Source organism: Lates calcarifer, linkage group LG17 (assembly GCF_001640805.2).
Source record: "Lates calcarifer isolate ASB-BC8 linkage group LG17, TLL_Latcal_v3, whole genome shotgun sequence".
NCBI lineage: Eukaryota > Metazoa > Chordata > Actinopteri > Centropomidae > Lates > Lates calcarifer.
This window is the reverse complement of record NC_066849.1, coordinates 18,447,505-18,466,681: the sequence shown is the minus strand read 5'-3', so window position 1 is coordinate 18,466,681 and position 19,177 is coordinate 18,447,505. Positions and strand designations below refer to the sequence as shown.

The 19,177-nt window shown below is 41.1% G+C and overlaps 1 protein-coding gene across 2 annotated transcripts in view; it reads right to left on the bottom strand.

Moving 5' to 3' along the window:
- Window positions 1–2,423: 2,423 nt before the first annotated feature.
- Window positions 2,424–19,177, bottom strand: part of kank3 (KN motif and ankyrin repeat domains 3) — a 38,412-nt gene continuing 21,658 nt past the window's right edge. For both annotated transcript variants that reach the window (XM_018667486.2, XM_018667485.2), the window contains exons 2-12: window positions 16,740–16,814; window positions 15,206–15,294; window positions 13,251–15,050; window positions 12,080–12,188; window positions 11,620–11,853; window positions 11,435–11,525; window positions 10,855–11,074; window positions 9,970–10,112; window positions 7,893–8,093; window positions 5,732–5,833; window positions 2,424–3,151 (exon numbers count right to left, since the gene is read on the bottom strand). In XM_018667486.2, the coding sequence (XP_018523002.1) occupies window positions 3,089–3,151; window positions 5,732–5,833; window positions 7,893–8,093; window positions 9,970–10,112; window positions 10,855–11,074; window positions 11,435–11,525; window positions 11,620–11,853; window positions 12,080–12,188; window positions 13,251–15,050; window positions 15,206–15,242 (3,000 nt within the window). In that variant the 5' untranslated portion in view covers window positions 15,243–15,294; window positions 16,740–16,814 and the 3' untranslated portion in view covers window positions 2,424–3,088. The remainder of the gene's footprint in view (window positions 3,152–5,731; window positions 5,834–7,892; window positions 8,094–9,969; window positions 10,113–10,854; window positions 11,075–11,434; window positions 11,526–11,619; window positions 11,854–12,079; window positions 12,189–13,250; window positions 15,051–15,205; window positions 15,295–16,739; window positions 16,815–19,177) is intronic.

Sequence of the window (19,177 nt, the reverse complement as noted above, 5' to 3'; positions counted from 1 at the left end):
TATTTCTTTGTAATTAACTGATTCACATTCTCACCACTTGAATCTTGAGAGGTATGACTGTCACAGTGCTGCCATGACTAATGATGCATGATTCTTGCTAATAAAAGAGTATAATCTTTTAAACCAAATCGTAATAGAAAATCCACCCACAGTCATAAATGAGGAGGAGATACCCACAAATAAACCCAAAATAATCAGATAATAAATTCATAGACTTTGTAGTTTACTCCTTGTATAGTGTTAAACAAGTGTGACTGTCACCAGATACACTCATGAGGGCTGCAGAGAGCGAGCTGTCACGCTGACGAGACTAAGTACATTTTATTAAATGTGCAGTCCCAGTTTGTATTTTACAACAACCGAAAAAGAAATAAAATATTTGCATATATAATGTGAAGCTTCTTAGAATAAGGACTGCAACTATATCAATTAATCTTCCTGTTATTTTTCCCTTTAATTGTAGGTAAGTAAGGAGAATACTTAGTACCTAATGTCTTCAGGCATCTTGTTTTATCCAGCAGCAATCAGAAAATCTTCACATTTGGGAGGGTGAAATAGAAGTTTTTGCAGCAAAAATTTGGTAATGATTAAAAAAAAAACCTAAATATTATAAAAATTGGTGATTTTTTAATAGCTAATAATTTTGCCACCATGACTTTTGGATTTAAAAAAAAAACTTAGCACCATTACTTTATTAGCTCAATTCTTCAGCTCATTTTGCCCAACCAACTGCAGAGAAGCTGACATCAGTAACTTCAGAAGTGTCCTAGCCAGTTTGATCACATTTTTTCTGTTCCCTGGAAACACGCTGTCATCTGCGCGTGTCTGTATTGGGTTGTCTTGTTAATATTTGCAGTGCGTTTTTGTATTTGGTTGTGTTGTGAGTATTTGCAGGCTTTTGTCTGGTTGTGTTGTGAGTAAGGGTGTAAATCACAAGTTTCATCACAATACAATATTATATCGATCCAATGGAGAACGATTCGATGTTTGCCGATATCACAAAGTCTGCTACGATATGATGTCGATGTCGATGTTGACGTTGATTTGATTTGATTTGATTGAGGAGCCAGCAATCGATATGAGACAATATCATCTGCTGATTTAACACAATCATATCCATTCATATCAAAGGATGGGAAGCGGCCATGGAGACGGTCTTTCCACAGTAAAAGGGCTGAAAGTGAGTCGATGTAGGTAGTTCGGGCTGTAGTTTGCTGGCATCTCCGCGCTTCCTTGGCGTTACAATATGTACAATGAGTGATTGATGTTTTCATTTTGGATTGATACTATTGTTGATAATAGAATCAGTGTAGATCGATGTATCATTACACCCCTAGTTGTGAGTGTTGCAGCTCATGTGTTGTCAAATTGATGGAAATGTTTCCCCCCTTTTGCTTGTGTTCTTCTGTTTGTGTCTTCTTAAGCTGTAATGTATTGAGGTCACCTGGCCACCGTACAAAGCAGCTCTGACCTGAACCACCAGTCTCAGTGTTTCCCCTGCCATTGTCTTATGGGGCTGCCCACCCCCCAAGAAACCAATTCAAAAATAAAGAAAACTAAATATCTTATAATGTTATTTACCAAATGTATGTGCACTCATTTAATTTCAGCTCAGTTTGACAGTCTCTGCTGCGTTTTACTGCTGTGTTTCTCTCCTGTCTCACGTGTGTGCAGAGGAGACAGGTTGACAGCTTGTTATGTTAAACACAATTAAAGCGCCTATTAAAGCGCTATGAATCTCTCTAAAATCAAATATGGGCAGACATTGACCCCAAAATGCACGCGATCTAGAAACCCCCTGTCCCCCTGGACCAGACCACCTGGCCCCCAAAACAGTCAACCCAGGGGAAACACTGAATCTTATTTAATAGATTGGACTCCAGGTTTTTTGACTCCTGACTCCAGTTAACCTTTGATGCTGTTTTTAGGGATTCACATACTTTGAACCTGAAACTGACTCATTCAGTATGAACAACACAATGATAGATTAGATTTTGTTTGTTCATAACTGTAAATCAGATGTAGATCTGACTGTACTTTAAGACAATTTTATACACAGGTAATTTCAAAGTGTTCACTTACTTTTTCTTGGTGCTGAACTTCTGTATTTATTTGTTTGTCTTTTCAGACGCAGTGGCTTCAAGACTAAAGTGAACAGTGAACAACCCAAGTGTCCCTCTGTTCAGCACAGGTAGGAGTGTGATATTACATTTAATTCACAATAACCTTAATGTTAGCTGATTAACACTGAGTTAGGACACACCTCGCATTTCACAGGCTGGCTATGTTGTAGAAAAATGTATGAAAACACAGTGTCAGTGTTTGTGCTTGTGTTTTAACACTGAGACTCTTTCTCAGTGCAGATGCAGATCACTCAGTGTAAAGACATTAAATAATGCTTCAAGAAAAACACACATTCCAAATCAGCTTTTATGTAAATATGTTTATTTTAGACATGAATATATATATGTATATATTTATATGAACATACAATGCACAGACAGTTAGTGCAGACGATGAAGGTGAAGAGGTTCACAGATCAGTTAACGAAGGTAGGACAGAGAGGGTAGACTAGAGGACAACACACACACCAGATATGTTGTTAAATAAAAAGAAGTGAAGGTAAAGTAGCCAGGAAGTCAATTTGATAAACACGGAGGTTTACCATAAGATAGTCGTGTACTGTGATCCTTATTGTTGTGTTAGCGTGAGGGCTCATATGGAAAATAACAGCTGCTGATTCTCTGTTGTGCATCATATGCCACCTCTGTGTGTGTTACCCTTAACAGTAAAATATTAGTGGAGTGCAAATAATAAATGTAAGGCCTCATTTCCTGTCACAGAAAAAAAAAAAGCTGGGGGACCTCATTCAGACATGCTAGGAGCTCATATTGGTCAAGTATATAACATAACCATTCACGACTTTTATGGAAAAATAGTATTTTCATATTAACAATACTTATAAATGCAGGACATATGGCAATATATAAATACATATATATTTAAGTAAATTCCAGTGGAGCTTTTCCTAGCTCATATCCAGTTATGATTGCTTGTCTGTCCACCTCAGACAGCGGATATGACCCAGTCAATCTGTGGGCCAGGGCTTGTGGGGGCTGGTGGGGCTTCGCTGCTGGGCCTTTGGACTCCCCTGAAAGACACAATGCGAGAGAACAGGGTCAAGTTTTAAAAGAGGAATTTATTTTTCAGCAAGCGAATACACGGGGTGCGATCAAAAAGCTCAGAGACTGTTTCTGTTGCGAATGCGATAGGATAACGCAAGCAGCAGATTTTGTGAGCCAGTATTCTGCGTTGTGTCACCTGAACGATATCTGGACATGTGTTAAATACATTTTTGTGACCTCTTGCAGGTGAACATTTGTAATTTCACCATGGAGCAGAAAGTCTGTGAGGATCTCCGTCAACAGGCCCAAGGTTGAACCAACCTTCAGGTCGAGGATCATCACTGAGACTTGGGTCTACTATGGAAAGCCAGGTGATTATGTATTCCATATCCTTCATTTCAGGCTTCAGTTTCCTCAATTTATTTGGTCTTCATTAGCACTAGTTGAGTAGTTGGTCAAACTAGTTGATTAAACACTTTTATTAGTCACTCTTTTACAGCAACTAGTAAAACCAGAATCCAAACTAGTCAGCTTTTTGAGACACCAGTGGCCCACTGGACCAAATTAGTAACACCCTTACTAGTTCAGTAGTGAACGACAACAGCTCTGACATGTTAACTAGTAGCACCTACTTACCTCAGTAGTTAATAGTTACCCACAATTTACTGCACAAATTATGAGAGCAAAAATGCTGACCTCACTAGTTGACCTCTTTTGACCTTACTAGTAAACTAGTGACTCTTTTTGTACCTCACTAGTGTATATTTTAGCCTTTACTAGTTGACTTGTAAACATTTGGAGCCTATCTTGTTAACTAGCAAGGTCCAAATAATTTAGTCCAAGCGAACATGTAAGCTTACACAACACACACCAACTACTTACAGGTCTTCAGGCTAACATTTTAACTAGTGTGCAACGTACAAATGAAGCTGGTGGGAAAATGACAAAGTCCTGGGTCCTGATTGGTTGGCATTTTTTAGTTTGACCTGAGAGCCAATAGAAAGCCTCAATGCACACGTCTACTCACCTCCTAAGTATGACTAGTGAGCATTATAGCTTTCAGTAGTTCAACATTTTGGAGCTTACTAGTTGACTATGAAATGTCTCTCACAAGTGAAACAAAAAGCTGACTAGTTTGGATTTTGATGCTACTAGAGTGGCGTCAGTAATAAGGCCTCTGTTGAACACAAAAGTGCTACTAGTTGCTGTAAAAGAGTGATTAGCTTTTAATATGGATAATGCTCAAACGGCTCTCCATAAACAGGACATTAAGGGAGTGTGGCAGCAGCGCTGGGAGCAATGTGTAACTGCACAAGGTGATGGTAGCAAAATTTAAATCAGGTTTCTGCTTGTTGTAGGCACAGTCTCTGAACACCTCATACTCTCAGTTTCCTCTTTATAAGATACAATCTAATGCAGTCCAATACAACAACTCTGCCACAACATTTATCTTTACAAAGCTCTTTATGTTCACTTTTGGTTACATTATTAGAAATGTGCAAGTTCAATTAAATGTTTATTTTTGAGGTCATAGTTAAAAGGTGATGCTCTGATTTGTTGTCCTCCCTGTTTAGGCAGAATATTAGAAACTCCTCAGAATATAATGTAGCCCAGCATAACACTGTCACCAGCCATGACCTCAACACTAAAACATACAGTTTAATTAACACCTCTATAAAAGTATGAAAAAATGTACATTAAACACATAGTAAAAGTTGACGTTATGATAGAACAGTTCTATTGGATTGCATTAGACTGGAGTGATGTACGTAATACACTGTTGAGTTGTTTGAGCTATTTAGAGCCATTAAACTTTGGGGGAATGAAAAAATAACACTTGGACATCACTGCACAGCACTTTGAAAACATCAGTGATGACTTTAAAAGTATGGAGCACAATCACATTTAAAAGTGTACTTAAATTGTGCTCACATAAATTTAACTAAATGTAAACAATCTTGTTGCAATAGTACTTGATGGCAGTATTTTATTCAGTTAACTGCCCACAAGCTACAGGAACTTTATAACACCTACAGGGGGCAGCAATGCACCTTCAGCCAACGCTGCCCACACCCAAACTACTTGGAGAGCTGCCGTGGAACTGATCCTACCCACTTTAAATACAAGAGACATTGCTCACTGTACAGTTATGTTGTGACTGTGACCTGCACTAACTTCAGCCTGCTCGCATGCCATTTTCTCAGCAGATTTAAAGCTGCTGGTTTCAAACCTTTGAGCTTGTGACCCCCAAAAAATGAAACACTGCCAACTTGAAAGTGAACTCTTGACTCCACATGTTGACATTTATTCTTCCTTTTCAGGCTGTTAAACCTGATCACAGTATCACCAGGCCAGATGAGGTAGGTCAAATTTATTTCCCTCTTCTTCTAGTGCCTTTTCCTAACATGTAGATAAAGCGATTAATAAGGTATTTTTATGCAAAATTTGTCGTCTTATCAGTCAAATTTACAAAGTGTGACTACCCCATTCTCACTAACTCAAACTACACAGATACTCCCTATTTGCCTAAATTAAATTCTTGTGTCTCTGTGGGCACATCTCCACAGAGGAGGAGGAGGAGGAGGAGGATGGGAGGGTGGACTCACCACAGCAGTCTGGGTCTTGGCATAGTTCATATGGGCGTAGAGCAGCACAGCTGTGTCATTGTGAGACGCCTCCAGTGCGATGGACAGAGCGTTGCTGCCATCCTGCAGACAGCAGAGGAGAGAGAGTAGAAGTGAGTTCATTGACCCTTAAAACACGAGAGAGAGTTTCTAACTAGAGCAGAGAGATTTTGCAGTTTGAGATGGCCCATGTGATCGACATTACACATGGCTGTTACTTTTCCAGCCGTCTAAACCCGCTCTGTACTGTAAGACTGTGTGTTACATCACTCCTGATGGATACTGGGACAGTAAAGTCCTAGGACATTCATTTGTCCTGTTTTCTCAGTATTTCTTTGTTTTTGTTATTGCCCTTCGCTGTAACTACATCAAACACATCAAACAGGATAAAAGCATAAATCTACACTAAGTAAGTACCCGTGGTTTTGACTATAAAACTTCAGCAGGGAGTAATTTAGGGTTTATGTAATGTTGGAAAACCAGAAACTGAAGTGTACTCTACAGCTTATTCTTCCACAGTCAGTGTAGGTTGCTGTGGTTGATTTCTGCGGTGTAAAGGTACAAACATCTGCAGTTTGGTACGTAGGTCGGTTTTGGGGTCATGGCTAAGTTTTCTGCACAGCAGGGAGAACACAGCACATGCAGACTTTTTGTTTATGCCGTGTGTATGTAATATCGGCCAATTACCAGAGAGAGATCCTGAAATATCATGAAGGAACACTGCAACTGGACTCAAGCCTTGGAAATAGATGCATTTGATTTAGAGAAACAATACCATTTAAATGTATTTCAGCAGGCTCCAAAGTTGTGTACCAAACCTTAGTGTATGCACTTTTACATCTTGAATCAAAAGAACACATGAAATGAAAGTCAAACTAAAAAGGTTCACAGGCTCTGTGTTTCTCTCTACTTGCACTTAGTTGCCAGTTACTTAGGTAAACATGGCTAAAATTAATGCAATGTAACAACAGTTCTGTAATAAATCTGACCTTCTTGAAGGTTATATTGTTCAGTTTTTTTAATTGAAACTGTTTTAGAGGTGTTTATTTAACTTTATGGTTATTATGGAGGCTGCAGTTTGTGGTGCTGTGGAATTGTGTGGCAGACAGGTGTTACTGTTATCCTGTTCACCCTATTTATATCAGTGAGGACAGGCTAAATAACAGACACACCTCTTAGTGGAACACAATACAGTCCAACAGCATCACAAACACCAGTCAACAGCTTTATAAAACAGTCTAAACACAAACTGAATGAACATTACAAAGGTAAGATTTAATGTTGTATTAGACTGCAGTTAAGTTTATACAGTATCTCCACTGTGGTTTGCAGTCATGGTTTGTCATGCTGTTCTTTGTTTTAGGAGGACAGGGGGAGCTGGGGGCTTTTCCAAATATTTTCCCACCCCCCCACCCCCTCCTCCTCCTCCTTCAGGTCGGCCACTCAGTCCAGCTGTGCTGCACTGAAACACAATCCAGTGGCCAACTCGTTCTGGGACAGATGTGAATACTCAAATATCTGTCTGCCTGGCCTCTCTTCAAACATTCAGACCAATCCACTGTAAAATCACTTTAAAATACACAACTGTGCAGATTAACAATCAAATGAAGCGTTTCAGGGGAAGATTTCTGCCCTATTGATGAAACTGTTGTAAGATCTATGAGGAATCGCTGATTTACTTTTTTTTTTTTTTTTTTTTAAGAAATGGACAGACTAGTAAGAGCCTGCAGGGCGCTGGGTCTGAAATCTGCAAGGCTATGTCTGTGAGCAGACGAGCTGTGGCTTTCTAATTCATCCCCTGGGGGCTTGTGAGTAGTCCAGTGATTGTGTTTCCTGTAAACAGTGCTGATTTGAGGGGAAAGCAGATGAAACTAATCTGATAATGGCTCTTTAGCTTTCAGCCTATCTTGCTAACTGAGGGAAAAAGAGACAGAGAGTGAGGTGACAAGGAGAGGAAAGTGCAGAGACCAGTTTCCCATGAGGAACCGTTTCCTGAGCACAGATTAAGCTGAATCCCAGACCAGAAAACACTCAGATGTTTTCAGCAGTCAGAGATCAAGCAGTTGGCTTCAGCATTAGACTCAGAGTGAGTCTCTCAAAGTTTTTCTCAGTAAGCACAAGATGAATAGCTAAAACAACTTACATTATCCATGATTGATATGTCACAGCCAGGCTGTTCCAGGAGCAGCTTGACGATCTCGGCTCGGCCGTGTTCGCTGGCGCACATCAGAGCCGTGGAGCCCTCGTCGTCCTGCACGTTGACGTCAGCGCCGCACTCAAGCAGCGCCCGCACCATCTCCTGACGCCCGTGGCTAACAGCAAGCATCAATGCTGTCTGGCCGGCCTGCAAAGGTATAGAATAATAAATTTAATTTTCTTAAGACGATTGAGTTTTTTTAAATGCTGCCACACTGGTTAGATTATCCCCTAAGTGATGAGAAAATGTAATTTACAGCATAAGACTTTAACTAAAAAATTAACTAGGAAAGGTATACTTATATTTTTTTAACTTTTAGCTTTTCTCTTTTTCAGCTTTATTTTAAATAGTTTTTTTCTAAATGCATTCCTGCACAGTGTAACCAGACCTCTGCTGTGTATCGTGGCCTAAGAGCATTTCAGTTATTTAATCATTTCTCAACATAGATCGTTAATTCTTGATTTTACCACAGTAAAGCTGTTTCACCACAACAGTCATCCATAATCATTTGCTAACAGGTTAATGTCATTTTTTGCATCTATGAAATGGGAAGCTTTGCATTGTGGGAGTGTTTAGCAGAGTGTACATTGCCATAGATGCTACTTTTTTCTTTAGATTGTGGACTTTTTCGAGGACGTTATTCAGTTTGGACACTCAAATAAAATGCATAGGGTAAATGTTTCTTTTCTAGTCTTACTTATTTATACCTTGCATTAACATGCATCTTCCTTATGTAGCCATGATATCAGATACAGAGTGCATGTTAATGCAAGGTGTAAAAGTGGTTTTGATTACAACGTGAGGATTATGGAAACTTATTTTAAGAGCATTCAAACAAATATGAGCATCTAACTTAAAATTTAGTCCAACAAGTATCTTTTGCAAATGTAATTCAGTATGTAACTCCCCAGTCTGAAAGCCAAACTTTAAATAAATAAATAAATAACAGGACAGGAAATAGTTTGACTTAAATTCCTGACTCTAAAATTGCATTGCGTGCCTTGTGTTTTGTTCCCCACAGCAACAATAACAAGTACCGGTAATTGGATTTATAGCCAGTGATGCTATAAATTCAGAGTCCTGTGACTTGGCAGTGTGAAGGCCTGTCAGGCGCCGTGTCCAAACACATACACTACACAACCTGATTAGATCAACCCGAGAGATACAACCACTCAAAAGTCAACAGGTTCTCAGGAATGACATCTGTGTTACGTTAGGCTTCACATTTCCTTAATCAAATTTAACCTATAACCAATTATTCCTAAATGCAGCTTTTAATTACAACACAGAAAATGCTGATAACACCTGAAATAAACAGGGACCTTATCCTCTGAACACTCTTTAGTTTTCCCTCTCTAATTCTTTACAATAGCTCTAAGCATAAACTAGTTTCTGTTTTGATGAATCTAAAAACAAATTAAGTCACAATTAACTTTGACTGTTTGTTACGTTAAAAACACAAAAACTGCAACACAACCAGCAGGAAATGCCAAAAACTGACTTTATCCAGTGTAATGCTAGTAAAAGATTTAATTAGTGACTTGTCCACCTTGCTCTCAATCTTTTAAATTTGGCTGTAATATGTAGAATTGATCCTACGTTTGGTTTAATATTTAATTTTTTCCACTTTAACACTTTAATGTGTCCAAATCAAACCGAATTGATTTAACAAAACCAGCTGAGTCTTTGTTGACTGTCTTAAATGATAAAATGCCTCTGGCTGATGGAGCTGACGACAGATTGACAGAAGCTCTTTGTGCTCTTTTTTGGACACATTTTTTTTTAATAAAGAGCTGTATCTTTGCATTTCAAATTATCATGCCAATAGTTCCTATCAAATGTTAAAACTTATTTTTCTTTTTTCTTTGACAGGTTTGGACTTTCACACCAAGAGAATGAGATGAATGACCAGAATAAAATAACTGCAGGAGGACTGAAGGCTACGAGTTGCAGTTAAAGAGTGAGCAGCTCGAGTGTTGTGTTTTCAGTTTAAGTGGCTCTGTGAACTGTGATGTTGACTTGCCTGGCTGGCCTTGGCGTTGACGTTGCCCTGACTGAAGAGCTTCTTGACCACAGCCATGTCATCTTCTTCCTTCACAGTAGAGAGAGCAGCCAGCATGATGGCCGTGTAGCCCGCCTTGTTCTGCTTATCCACGCTGCACACACCTGCAGGTAACACATTTTTAGTACTGTGTATTTAGCCATTTACTTGATCGCACAAACTTCCTGGAGAGTTATACAGTTTTAGTTTAGTTTTTGAAAAGTTACATTATAACGCAAATAACATATTTATGTGGGAGGAAAAATCCAAATTAACTGTTCATGATAAACATCTGCCACTTTTTTCTTCTTCCCTCAGGTTTTCTCCAAGTAACTGGCTCATCATCATCATCTCTAACAAACTGTCCAATTTCCACAGTGAGAGATAAAAGACAAAATCTCATCCGGGCACATAAAGATCTTTGTTTTTTAGATGAATTATATACAACATATTTCTCTGTACCGTATTAACTTTTTTCTTTCTACAGAGATTCTCTGAACAAAAGTTTCAAATTAGGGAAAACAGTTAGCTGTCTAGTGGAAGTACAAGCCTCTAAACCCCAGAACTGTTTCCATAACATGGTGTGAAGCTTGTCAACAACATGTGCAGGAGTCACATGAGTTTTGTTCAGAGATCAAAGTTACCAACGTCACTGGATCTGTTTTCTAGTCAAGCAGTAGTTCTGATGTTTAAGTAACTGGCTCCTTAAACCACAGAGTCTCCTTTTATCTCCTGTTTCTTCATGTTAAACACAAACAAAAAGGCACAAAACAACAGAGGAATCAAAGTAAACAAATGACTGGTCTCCTCCGTACAAGTAGCAGAATCACTGGTTGGATTATTGTTATCTGACTCTTCATCACTGACCTGTGTCCAGCAGCAGCCCCACCACACCGAAGTTGGAGTGGGAGACGCTGTAGTGGAGAGCCGTGTTGCCGTTGCCGTCGGTCATGTTGACCACGTGTTCCAGCAGCACCGTCGACACCTCAGAAAACGCCATCAGGTAGTCGGACACCCGCGAGGGCTGAGCCATCTTGGCGCTGGAGATGCGGAACCACTCGAGCTGCACAGTGTGGGTGCTGGAGAGCTGAGGGTGAGAGCGGAAGTCATGTTATTATAAGTGAGCACTGTGAAATTTCTCATCTAGTTTTGATCAGAATTTGAAGCTAAAACAAAAGTGTTTGTCTCGAGTTAGAGGGCTGACATTCCTCTGAATGTTTAGGGAAGTCCTTTAGTTAAACAGTGATTCACTTCCTGGACCTTTTCTCTGTTTCAGCTGCTTTGTAATTGTTACATGAAGCTCCTATTGTTTCTAATGAATGTTTGCTGAAGCTAAAAATATCCCAATCTATCCTACTTGAAGTTATTATGACATTATTATTATAGTGGTGAAGTTAAATGAGTATAGCAGTGATAAAAATATTTGAAGAAGCATGCAGGGACGCACCACTTCCTTACTCTTCAGCGTTTTAATGTCGTCGTTCAGGTGGTTCTTCAGGATGAGGCAAGCTTCACGCATCTTTGAGCTCAACTCAAACCTGTGACAAAAACATAAAGTGTGAAACACAAAATAATTTACTGCTTTTTGTACATAATTTCTAGTAGTATATTAACCCATTTAAAACAACTTACTTCTCTTTCACAGCATCAGATGAGTAACTCCCAGCTCTCAGAGTTTCCTCATCAGTGTCGCTCTCGTCCAGGTTGACGTTTCTCTCCTCCTCAGACGTTTCTTCCTCCAGAGCAGCCTCATCCTCCTCTGTGCTGTCCAAGCACTCACCTTCTCCACTTTCTCCAGAAGAACTCCCTTCTTCCTCCTCCTCCTCCTCCTCTTCCTCTTCCTCCTCACTGGATGTTGATTCATACCTGAGAGACAAATGTTTCCTGTGATACCGAGCAAATTCCCGCCTCATGCACTTCACATTTTAGACGCTTGGTTAGCTGATATTTCAAAAAAGCAGCATAGCAGTTAATGAGGAGAAGGGTTTTGTTTCTTACTCATCAAAGTGTTATTTCCAACCTGCAGACATTCTGTCACCCTTATTTTATTTTTACGGTGGTAAAAATAAAAATTAGGTTTCATGTTACTCACCCTCCATTTAGAATACCAACAAACTGCAGGCTCTTCTTGCCAGAGGTGCGATTCTCGCCCGAGTTACTCCCATCCTTCCTCTTCATGATTGATTTCAGCATACCTGTTTCTATGAGGGAGGCACATGGTTCAAACAGTAGTTCAAACAAAGTACACCAGAGAAACACACAACACACACAAACCTGTTACAAGTCTCTACTGCTGGAATAGAGATGATGTGAGCTTCTTATCTTTCTGGTGAATCTACTAATAAAACTGATTTTTAATTTGGTCATCTGGGTTTGTTTAGTCTCTGTAAAGAATGTATGATCTACACCTGTTCTAAATAAAATAAAATTGACTTGAGTGAGTGATGCTTTATTTTGATATTTTTCATATTTCTGTGATAATTCTGTGATTTTCTGAATAATTTCAAATAAGTTTTATGGTAAAAAGTTCTGCTGGTACCCTACAGAGCCCCTCTGCTGACATCTGAAGGAAAAAAATATTGCGTGGTCACAAGTTAATAACACATAGAAAGCCAAAATAAAATTATCCACGTTTGCAAGCAGCTACTGATGATACCCCTACAGAGTACGTCAATAAACAACTGACTAATAATAATTTTATTGTGGCCACAAGTCATTGATCTTGTTCCCTGAACTTCTTAAAACATGTCCATGACTTAATGATCTCATTCCCACACATTGAGACTTTTTTTTTATTCCTTCAAATGTCACCTGAGGGGCTCTGCTCTGTAGGACACTCCTGAGTAATTTGTACGATTGCAGTTAAAAATGCAAAAATGTAAAATTCCTACAGACGAGAGAGAATGAAGTTTCCACTAGAAATGAATGTTTTGCTTGGTTGCTCGGCACGTTCTTACTTTGTGTAAAATTTATCACAACATTACATAATCTTTAGTTGTACTTAGTAAGACACTCTAGGTCCATTATTTGGACAATATTAACTGTAAAATTAAATGTTACCTTAAGAGGTAATGGGTGTACTCTCTCAAGCTCCACTTGTTGCAAAAATAAAATTATGTTCTTTCTTTACCACTTTACCCAAAATGCAGGTATACGTCATTCATACTTAATTCCACATTTGATGTATTTTTTGGGAAATAAAAGTATCTGAAGCAGCCATATATGAGTGTGTTTATCACTACAGCGAAGGCTGTAGTTCTCACCTGTCTTGGTGCTGCTGGGCGCAGTTTTCTGTCCTTCCTCGTTCTTCTCAGCCGTGCAGACCACCTCTTCCTCTGGACAAACCTTGTACTCAGCGATGGTCAACTGTCTCTTCTTTGGCACAGTAACTTTCTGCTCCTCAGTCTTTTCCTCACACAGGTTTTCCCACTGACACCCAGTGCTGACCAGTGCAACAGGAGCTGGCTCCTCTGGTTGCTGTAAAGCATCAGTCTGGGTGCCCCGTTCGATCTGATCTGTCGCTAAAATCTCGCCTACGCATGCATCAGTCACCTCTGGGCGGCACATGACTGCAGCATGCTTTAACATGTTAGTCAGTGTCTCAACCTGGGCGTTTGTTGTGTCTGGTTTTGCGAGAACGCCCTTCTCAAATGTGACTTTGGAGGTTTTCTCCTCCATCTGGGCTCTGAGCGTTCCCAGGTCTTTGTCGGCCACATTCAGCTGGTCCTCGAGAGCCACAATGGTCTCCTGCTGGAATTTAATGGTGTCCTGTAGGGTGTCGATCTCCCGCTGTGCCTCGCTGGTCAGTCCGAGTAGTGACTCCATGACCCAAACCTCAGCCTCCTCTGTCTCCACCCTGGTCTGTACCCCCTCCTCGTGAACCAGGGGGGTCTCTGTTCCCGTGCCTTTCTCACAAACATTCACCTTGGTGCCCTCAGAAGCATCTCTCACACCCTGGCTGTAGTAGAAAACAACAGAGTCCATCGGTACGTCATCCCCAACAGCCACCGACTTCTTCTCAACAACTGAGACTTTCTCTGGAGGTTTTACTAAAACTTTTGATATGAGTTCGGGAGTTTTCTCCTCCTTTACTTCAAATTTCTCTGCCAGTCTTTTCAGCTCACTGGACTTTCCGAGCCCTTTGACACCAGGTGAGGTTGGTGAAGTCAATCGACTGACGATACGGTGGTCACTTTGGGTTTGAAGAGTCTCTGTGGTTTGGGTGGAAGACTCTGTAGACTGCTGCTTCTGCTGGGCCGCCTCCATGGCTACTTTCTTCTCCTGCAGGGCTAACAGAAGCATGTCTTTCTCTGCACGAAGCTTGGCCACCTCTTTCTCAAGCGCAGGAACACCCTTTACCCTCTCCTCCATCTCCTTCAGCTGCTTCAAGGCTGTGGCCATCTGCTCCCTAACCGTCTGCAGCTGGCTGGGAGGGATCGGAGTCATCGCAGTGCCGGCAGCTGGGGTGCTGCGCCCTGAGGTCTGAGGACTGGGTTTAGTCCAGCTACTCTGCAGAGGCTGAGTGGATGGGGAGGGTAAGAGCTGTTTGGGAGGGTCCGCGAGCTGGAACCGCCCGCCATTGTGGTGCTGGTGGGTTTGCTCCTGCTGTAGCCGCCGGCTGGTTTCCAGAAGAGTCCGCTCAACTCTGGGGTTGCGCTGCGGCGGAGGGGGCGGCACTTTGGCCCCGGCGGACAGCGGAGGGCCAGTGAGGAGGGTTACAGGAGAAAGAGAGAGTCCCTCACAGGGTGCTGAACCGAGGCGGTTGCGTGGCGGCGGTGGCGGAGGAGCTCTGCCATCTTCACTTGCTGGGGACGCAAGAGATTCTGTGGATGTCCAGCCACTGGTACGCCCACCTACACTCGGGCTCCTCTGGGAGTGTCTGACCCCTCGGCCCAGGCGGCGGGAGCTGACAGGCGCCCGACGGAGATTGTGCCCACTCTCTATTTCCTCTACATATTTGAGGAAGTCCAGGTCCAGCTGGAAACCATACGGGGTCTGGACGGAGTAGGAACCAGGCTGGTCGGCCTCCTCCTGGCTGGAGTACATGAATGGAGAGCCCAGATCTGAAGGGAGGAGGACAAGTAACATCGATACATTACTGGTGGTTTCCTCATGAACAATTTAAAAATGTTTTTTTACAGCATGATGCAACAGCAAAACCTCAACTTAAAGACTACAGAAAATACAGAAACAAGGGCGTCTGCGGGCAGTTTCTTACCAGGCAGCTTTGGGTTAACTTGCACCGACTGAGTCATTTTTCAGGACTGGGACCTTTCAGCACGTGTGCAGCTTCAAATCAACACCTGGCTAAAGAAAAAAAACACAGTAACAAGTAAATTTGTCATGAACGGAGACGGAAGAGGAAAGAAAAGTATATAGTTTCTAAAACAGCACACAGCAGTTTGATATAACACATCACAGGAAGTCTATCATTTGTTATCTAGTGACTGTCAAGACGTGTCACCGTGTTTGGGTTTTCTTTCATCGTGTGCACCGTATATTCTCAACATACTTTACTAATAGGAGACAGATTTACACAACAAACAGCAGAAACAGTGCAACTTCTAAACAACCCCAAGTGGCTCCGTGCTCTTGGTTTAATGGCGGACATAGGTGCGTATTTATGGGAGTAGTAAACATACTACAAAGTGCAGAAAAGCCTCAAGAAGTTTATGTGTTTTCTTATGGCTCGTTAGCACAGGTGACAGCCTGTGACTGAAGAGGAGGTGAAGTCCCTTCTTTCAGAGATAAAGAGGTTTTGTTAAATGGATCCCTTGTTTGCTTTTCCTCTTAGAGGTGTTGAAGGACGTTAAGCCTGACATCATCCATACCTCAGAGTGTATGTGTGTGTTTTCTACTTTGAAGCTTGTGACTTCTTTGCCTGAGATTGTTTGAGCATTCAGCGTTTCTAAACTGTGGAATTCAAGCTCTCTCTTTCCTGAAGTCATGAGTCATTACATGCCACTAAGAGTTAAGATACGTGTCTGAAGTGCATGTGTGTGTGTTCTGTAAACTTCTGACAAAGTCAACAACAAAGAGCTGAACTTTGTCCAAAAACCTCAAGATTGCTGCTCCATTAACAACAACATCACACCATCCAGCTTTACTGAGAAACCACAGGATTCCTCTCACCACAAGGCTGCTAAAACCTGACATAAATACCGCTTCACTGGGAAATCAATTATTTCCTCCAGGCATAATGTCCATTTGTGCAGACACATGAAAACTGCTGAGAAGGAAAACTTGGTGGACGTGGCACAGAAACTTGAGGGAGTGGAGGGGAATATTAAAAAGTGAACTTTTATATTTACACCAAGGAACTGATGTATAGAAGTCTGAATGACTGAAGTGTCTGACTTATCAGTTTTTGGGCATCTTTTAAGAGGCTTAGATTCTTTATGTCTGTCGTAATCTCCATGACACAAGAACATGAGTGCTCGCAGGATTAGTGGTTTGTCATCAAGAATATTAATGAAAGGTTCTTCATTAACATGCAGATTTATGCAGCAAGAAATATCTAATCAAATGACCTGCTCTATATGAGGTACCTGAGGTGTAAGGATTAAGTTTCTACTCAGTTGAGTTCACAGTCACAGACGCCATCGTGACGACAAACTATGTACTATGGTGGCAGAATGTTAAACCACAGTTTATTACAATTACAAAATAATAATAATGAAGCTGAAAAAGCACAACTAATGATGCAAAACAAAGCAGACAGTTATCGTGTGTCAAAGCACAGTGAAGTGTACCTCTCTCAGCTGCTCAGTGAACAATTCATGTAGCTGGAGTTCAGGCTGGTTCCCTCCTCCCTGCTCCACACAGCCCTGAGAGACACAGACAGAGAGAGAGAGAGAGATCGTCAAACCAGTCCAAAAACTACTGCCATCACAACACAAGAGTACATTAATCTGTGAAAAACGAAGGAAAGACCTGAAGAAATAAGTGAAAAAACAAGTGTAGATGCTTCACGCCTCTTGATCTCAACCTGACTGAATTGAGACCAATGAGTTAGACATCATCAAAACACTGAGATATCAACATTCATCCCTCCAGTAGAGAATCACACACTTCTCTGTCAAGGAAGCTTTACTGGAGGCCGTCTGACAGTGTACAATCTGTGAGTGAATGTGTGTGTTGCCCTTGATTAACAAGTCTTTAGTGTCACTTGATTTATAAGATCAAAAGGTAAAAATGAAGCCTCGATCTTTCCAGCTATGGAAACAACAAAGGAAAATATCTACAAGACCACAGAGGAACATGTGCCACCACCTGACAAGAGAAGAAGACACAGAAAGCCCAAGTCATGACGTCACGTCTCGTTCAGGATTTCTTTCATCTGTCTTTGGAAAAACAAAGCCTGTCCCTGATGTTTTCTTTCCATATTCTAAGACAAATCTGCATCCACTACAGCAGCTGGTAAAAGAAACTGAACTCTTCATGATTCACTGCAGCTTGGTTTTCTCCATATTCATAAAACTCACCACTGTTCTCTTCTAAACCTTTATACTTTCTAGTTGTAATCTCTGCAGTTTAACAACTTCTACACTGTCAAGTGCTCTGTCCTGCTGTTATTAAAGACATGTCTGAACTAACCGCGACCCCTCGACTCACTCAAGGACTGATCTCTTTGACTTAGCCATGAGTTACCTGTGAACATCTAGGCACACTGAACTACTTTTCCTGAGGACTGAGTTACTAAATGTTCTCACGCTGGAAGGGTCCATTTAAAAAACAAAACCTACTTGAAAAAAGATATCTACGTATATGTGGACTCGGCCTTCAGTAGCCAGGAGGTGCCAGATGAGGAAGCAAGAACGGAAAAGTCATGAGGCTCGACAACAGGATGTTAGTGTAAACTGGGACGAGGTGTACATCCACCTGCACTGCTGCAGACTTCACTGTCACAGGTGTGTGGGTTTACAAAGAAAATTACTGGGACTGCTGTCTGTGTGGGTCATAAAAACCCAGTGTGTTGTGTACATGCTCAGTTTCTTCTTTAAGAAAGATTTGTGCAACACAAAATCTCTCTGTCTTTGAAAACGAAACCGTACGGTCTCAGATAAAGTAACCTGTGCCCCCACCACCCCCAGTATACACACACAAAACCTTGGATGCACACAATCATTCACTCTGTTTCAAACACACGCACAGATGTGTTTTCCAGCAGCCTCAGGCACATTCCTACAGTAACACATGCTGCTGCAACACGCTGGTCGTCCTTCTGACTGACTGACTACTGATAACCCATAACCACACACACACACACACACACACACACACACACACACACACAGATCATCTGTCAGCTCCGACTGCAGCCAACAGACACTTTATTGTCAAAGAAAAGACCACAAACATTCAGCCACACAGAAGGCCAATTAGCGCAAATTATATCATGGAGCATGGATTAATTAAAATATGCAGTGGAATGAAAAAAGAAAGAAACTAATCTAACTGAAAACAGTGTTTCTCCTCTTTATCTTATCTGTCGCTGCTCTGTTTCTCCTCAGAGTTTCTGTTGGCCTCCTCTCTGTGCAGCGATAATCAGGCCAATCAGGCATAAGATACACAAAGGCTAAAAGGTTTTCAAGGACGTGACCTCGCCTCAGTGTTTTAACTTTGGTCCAAACCAGAGAGAAGTAGTTTACTGTACTTTGAGTTTATGTATCGAGGTTGTTTAGGATCAAAAAGAAGCTAACCAGAGCTTATAAACAAGCCACATGATTCGCTAGTAGTTTGTTTATTGGGCAGTTTTAGTAACGTGTAATCCTGCCTGGTTGGATAATTTTGAAGCTGAAACAAGTCTGAAACCAGGATTTGTCTCATCTTATCAGTGCCACAGTACGTTTCAATTCATGTTTTTGCCAAAAATCCAGTTTAAGATTGTGTCCAAACGTTGTACTCTTTAATTCTTTTTCTTTCTTTCTTTGTCAAAGCTGGATGGAGACTCCACGGTATCGGTCTGGACTCTCTTGTATGAAGTACAGGTCTGGGTACAGTTCCAGAGCAGGGCTATGTTTTATATCAGTGACAACAAAGTATGTGTCTTTAAAACATGTAACAAGAAGCATTTGTATTTCTGGGCCAGTTTTGATGTGACATCATCGTTACTGCTGCACAAAAACATAAGTGTCTGACTGTAAATGACAGAATATCTGTCTGTCTGTATTTCAACTTTCTCAACAAC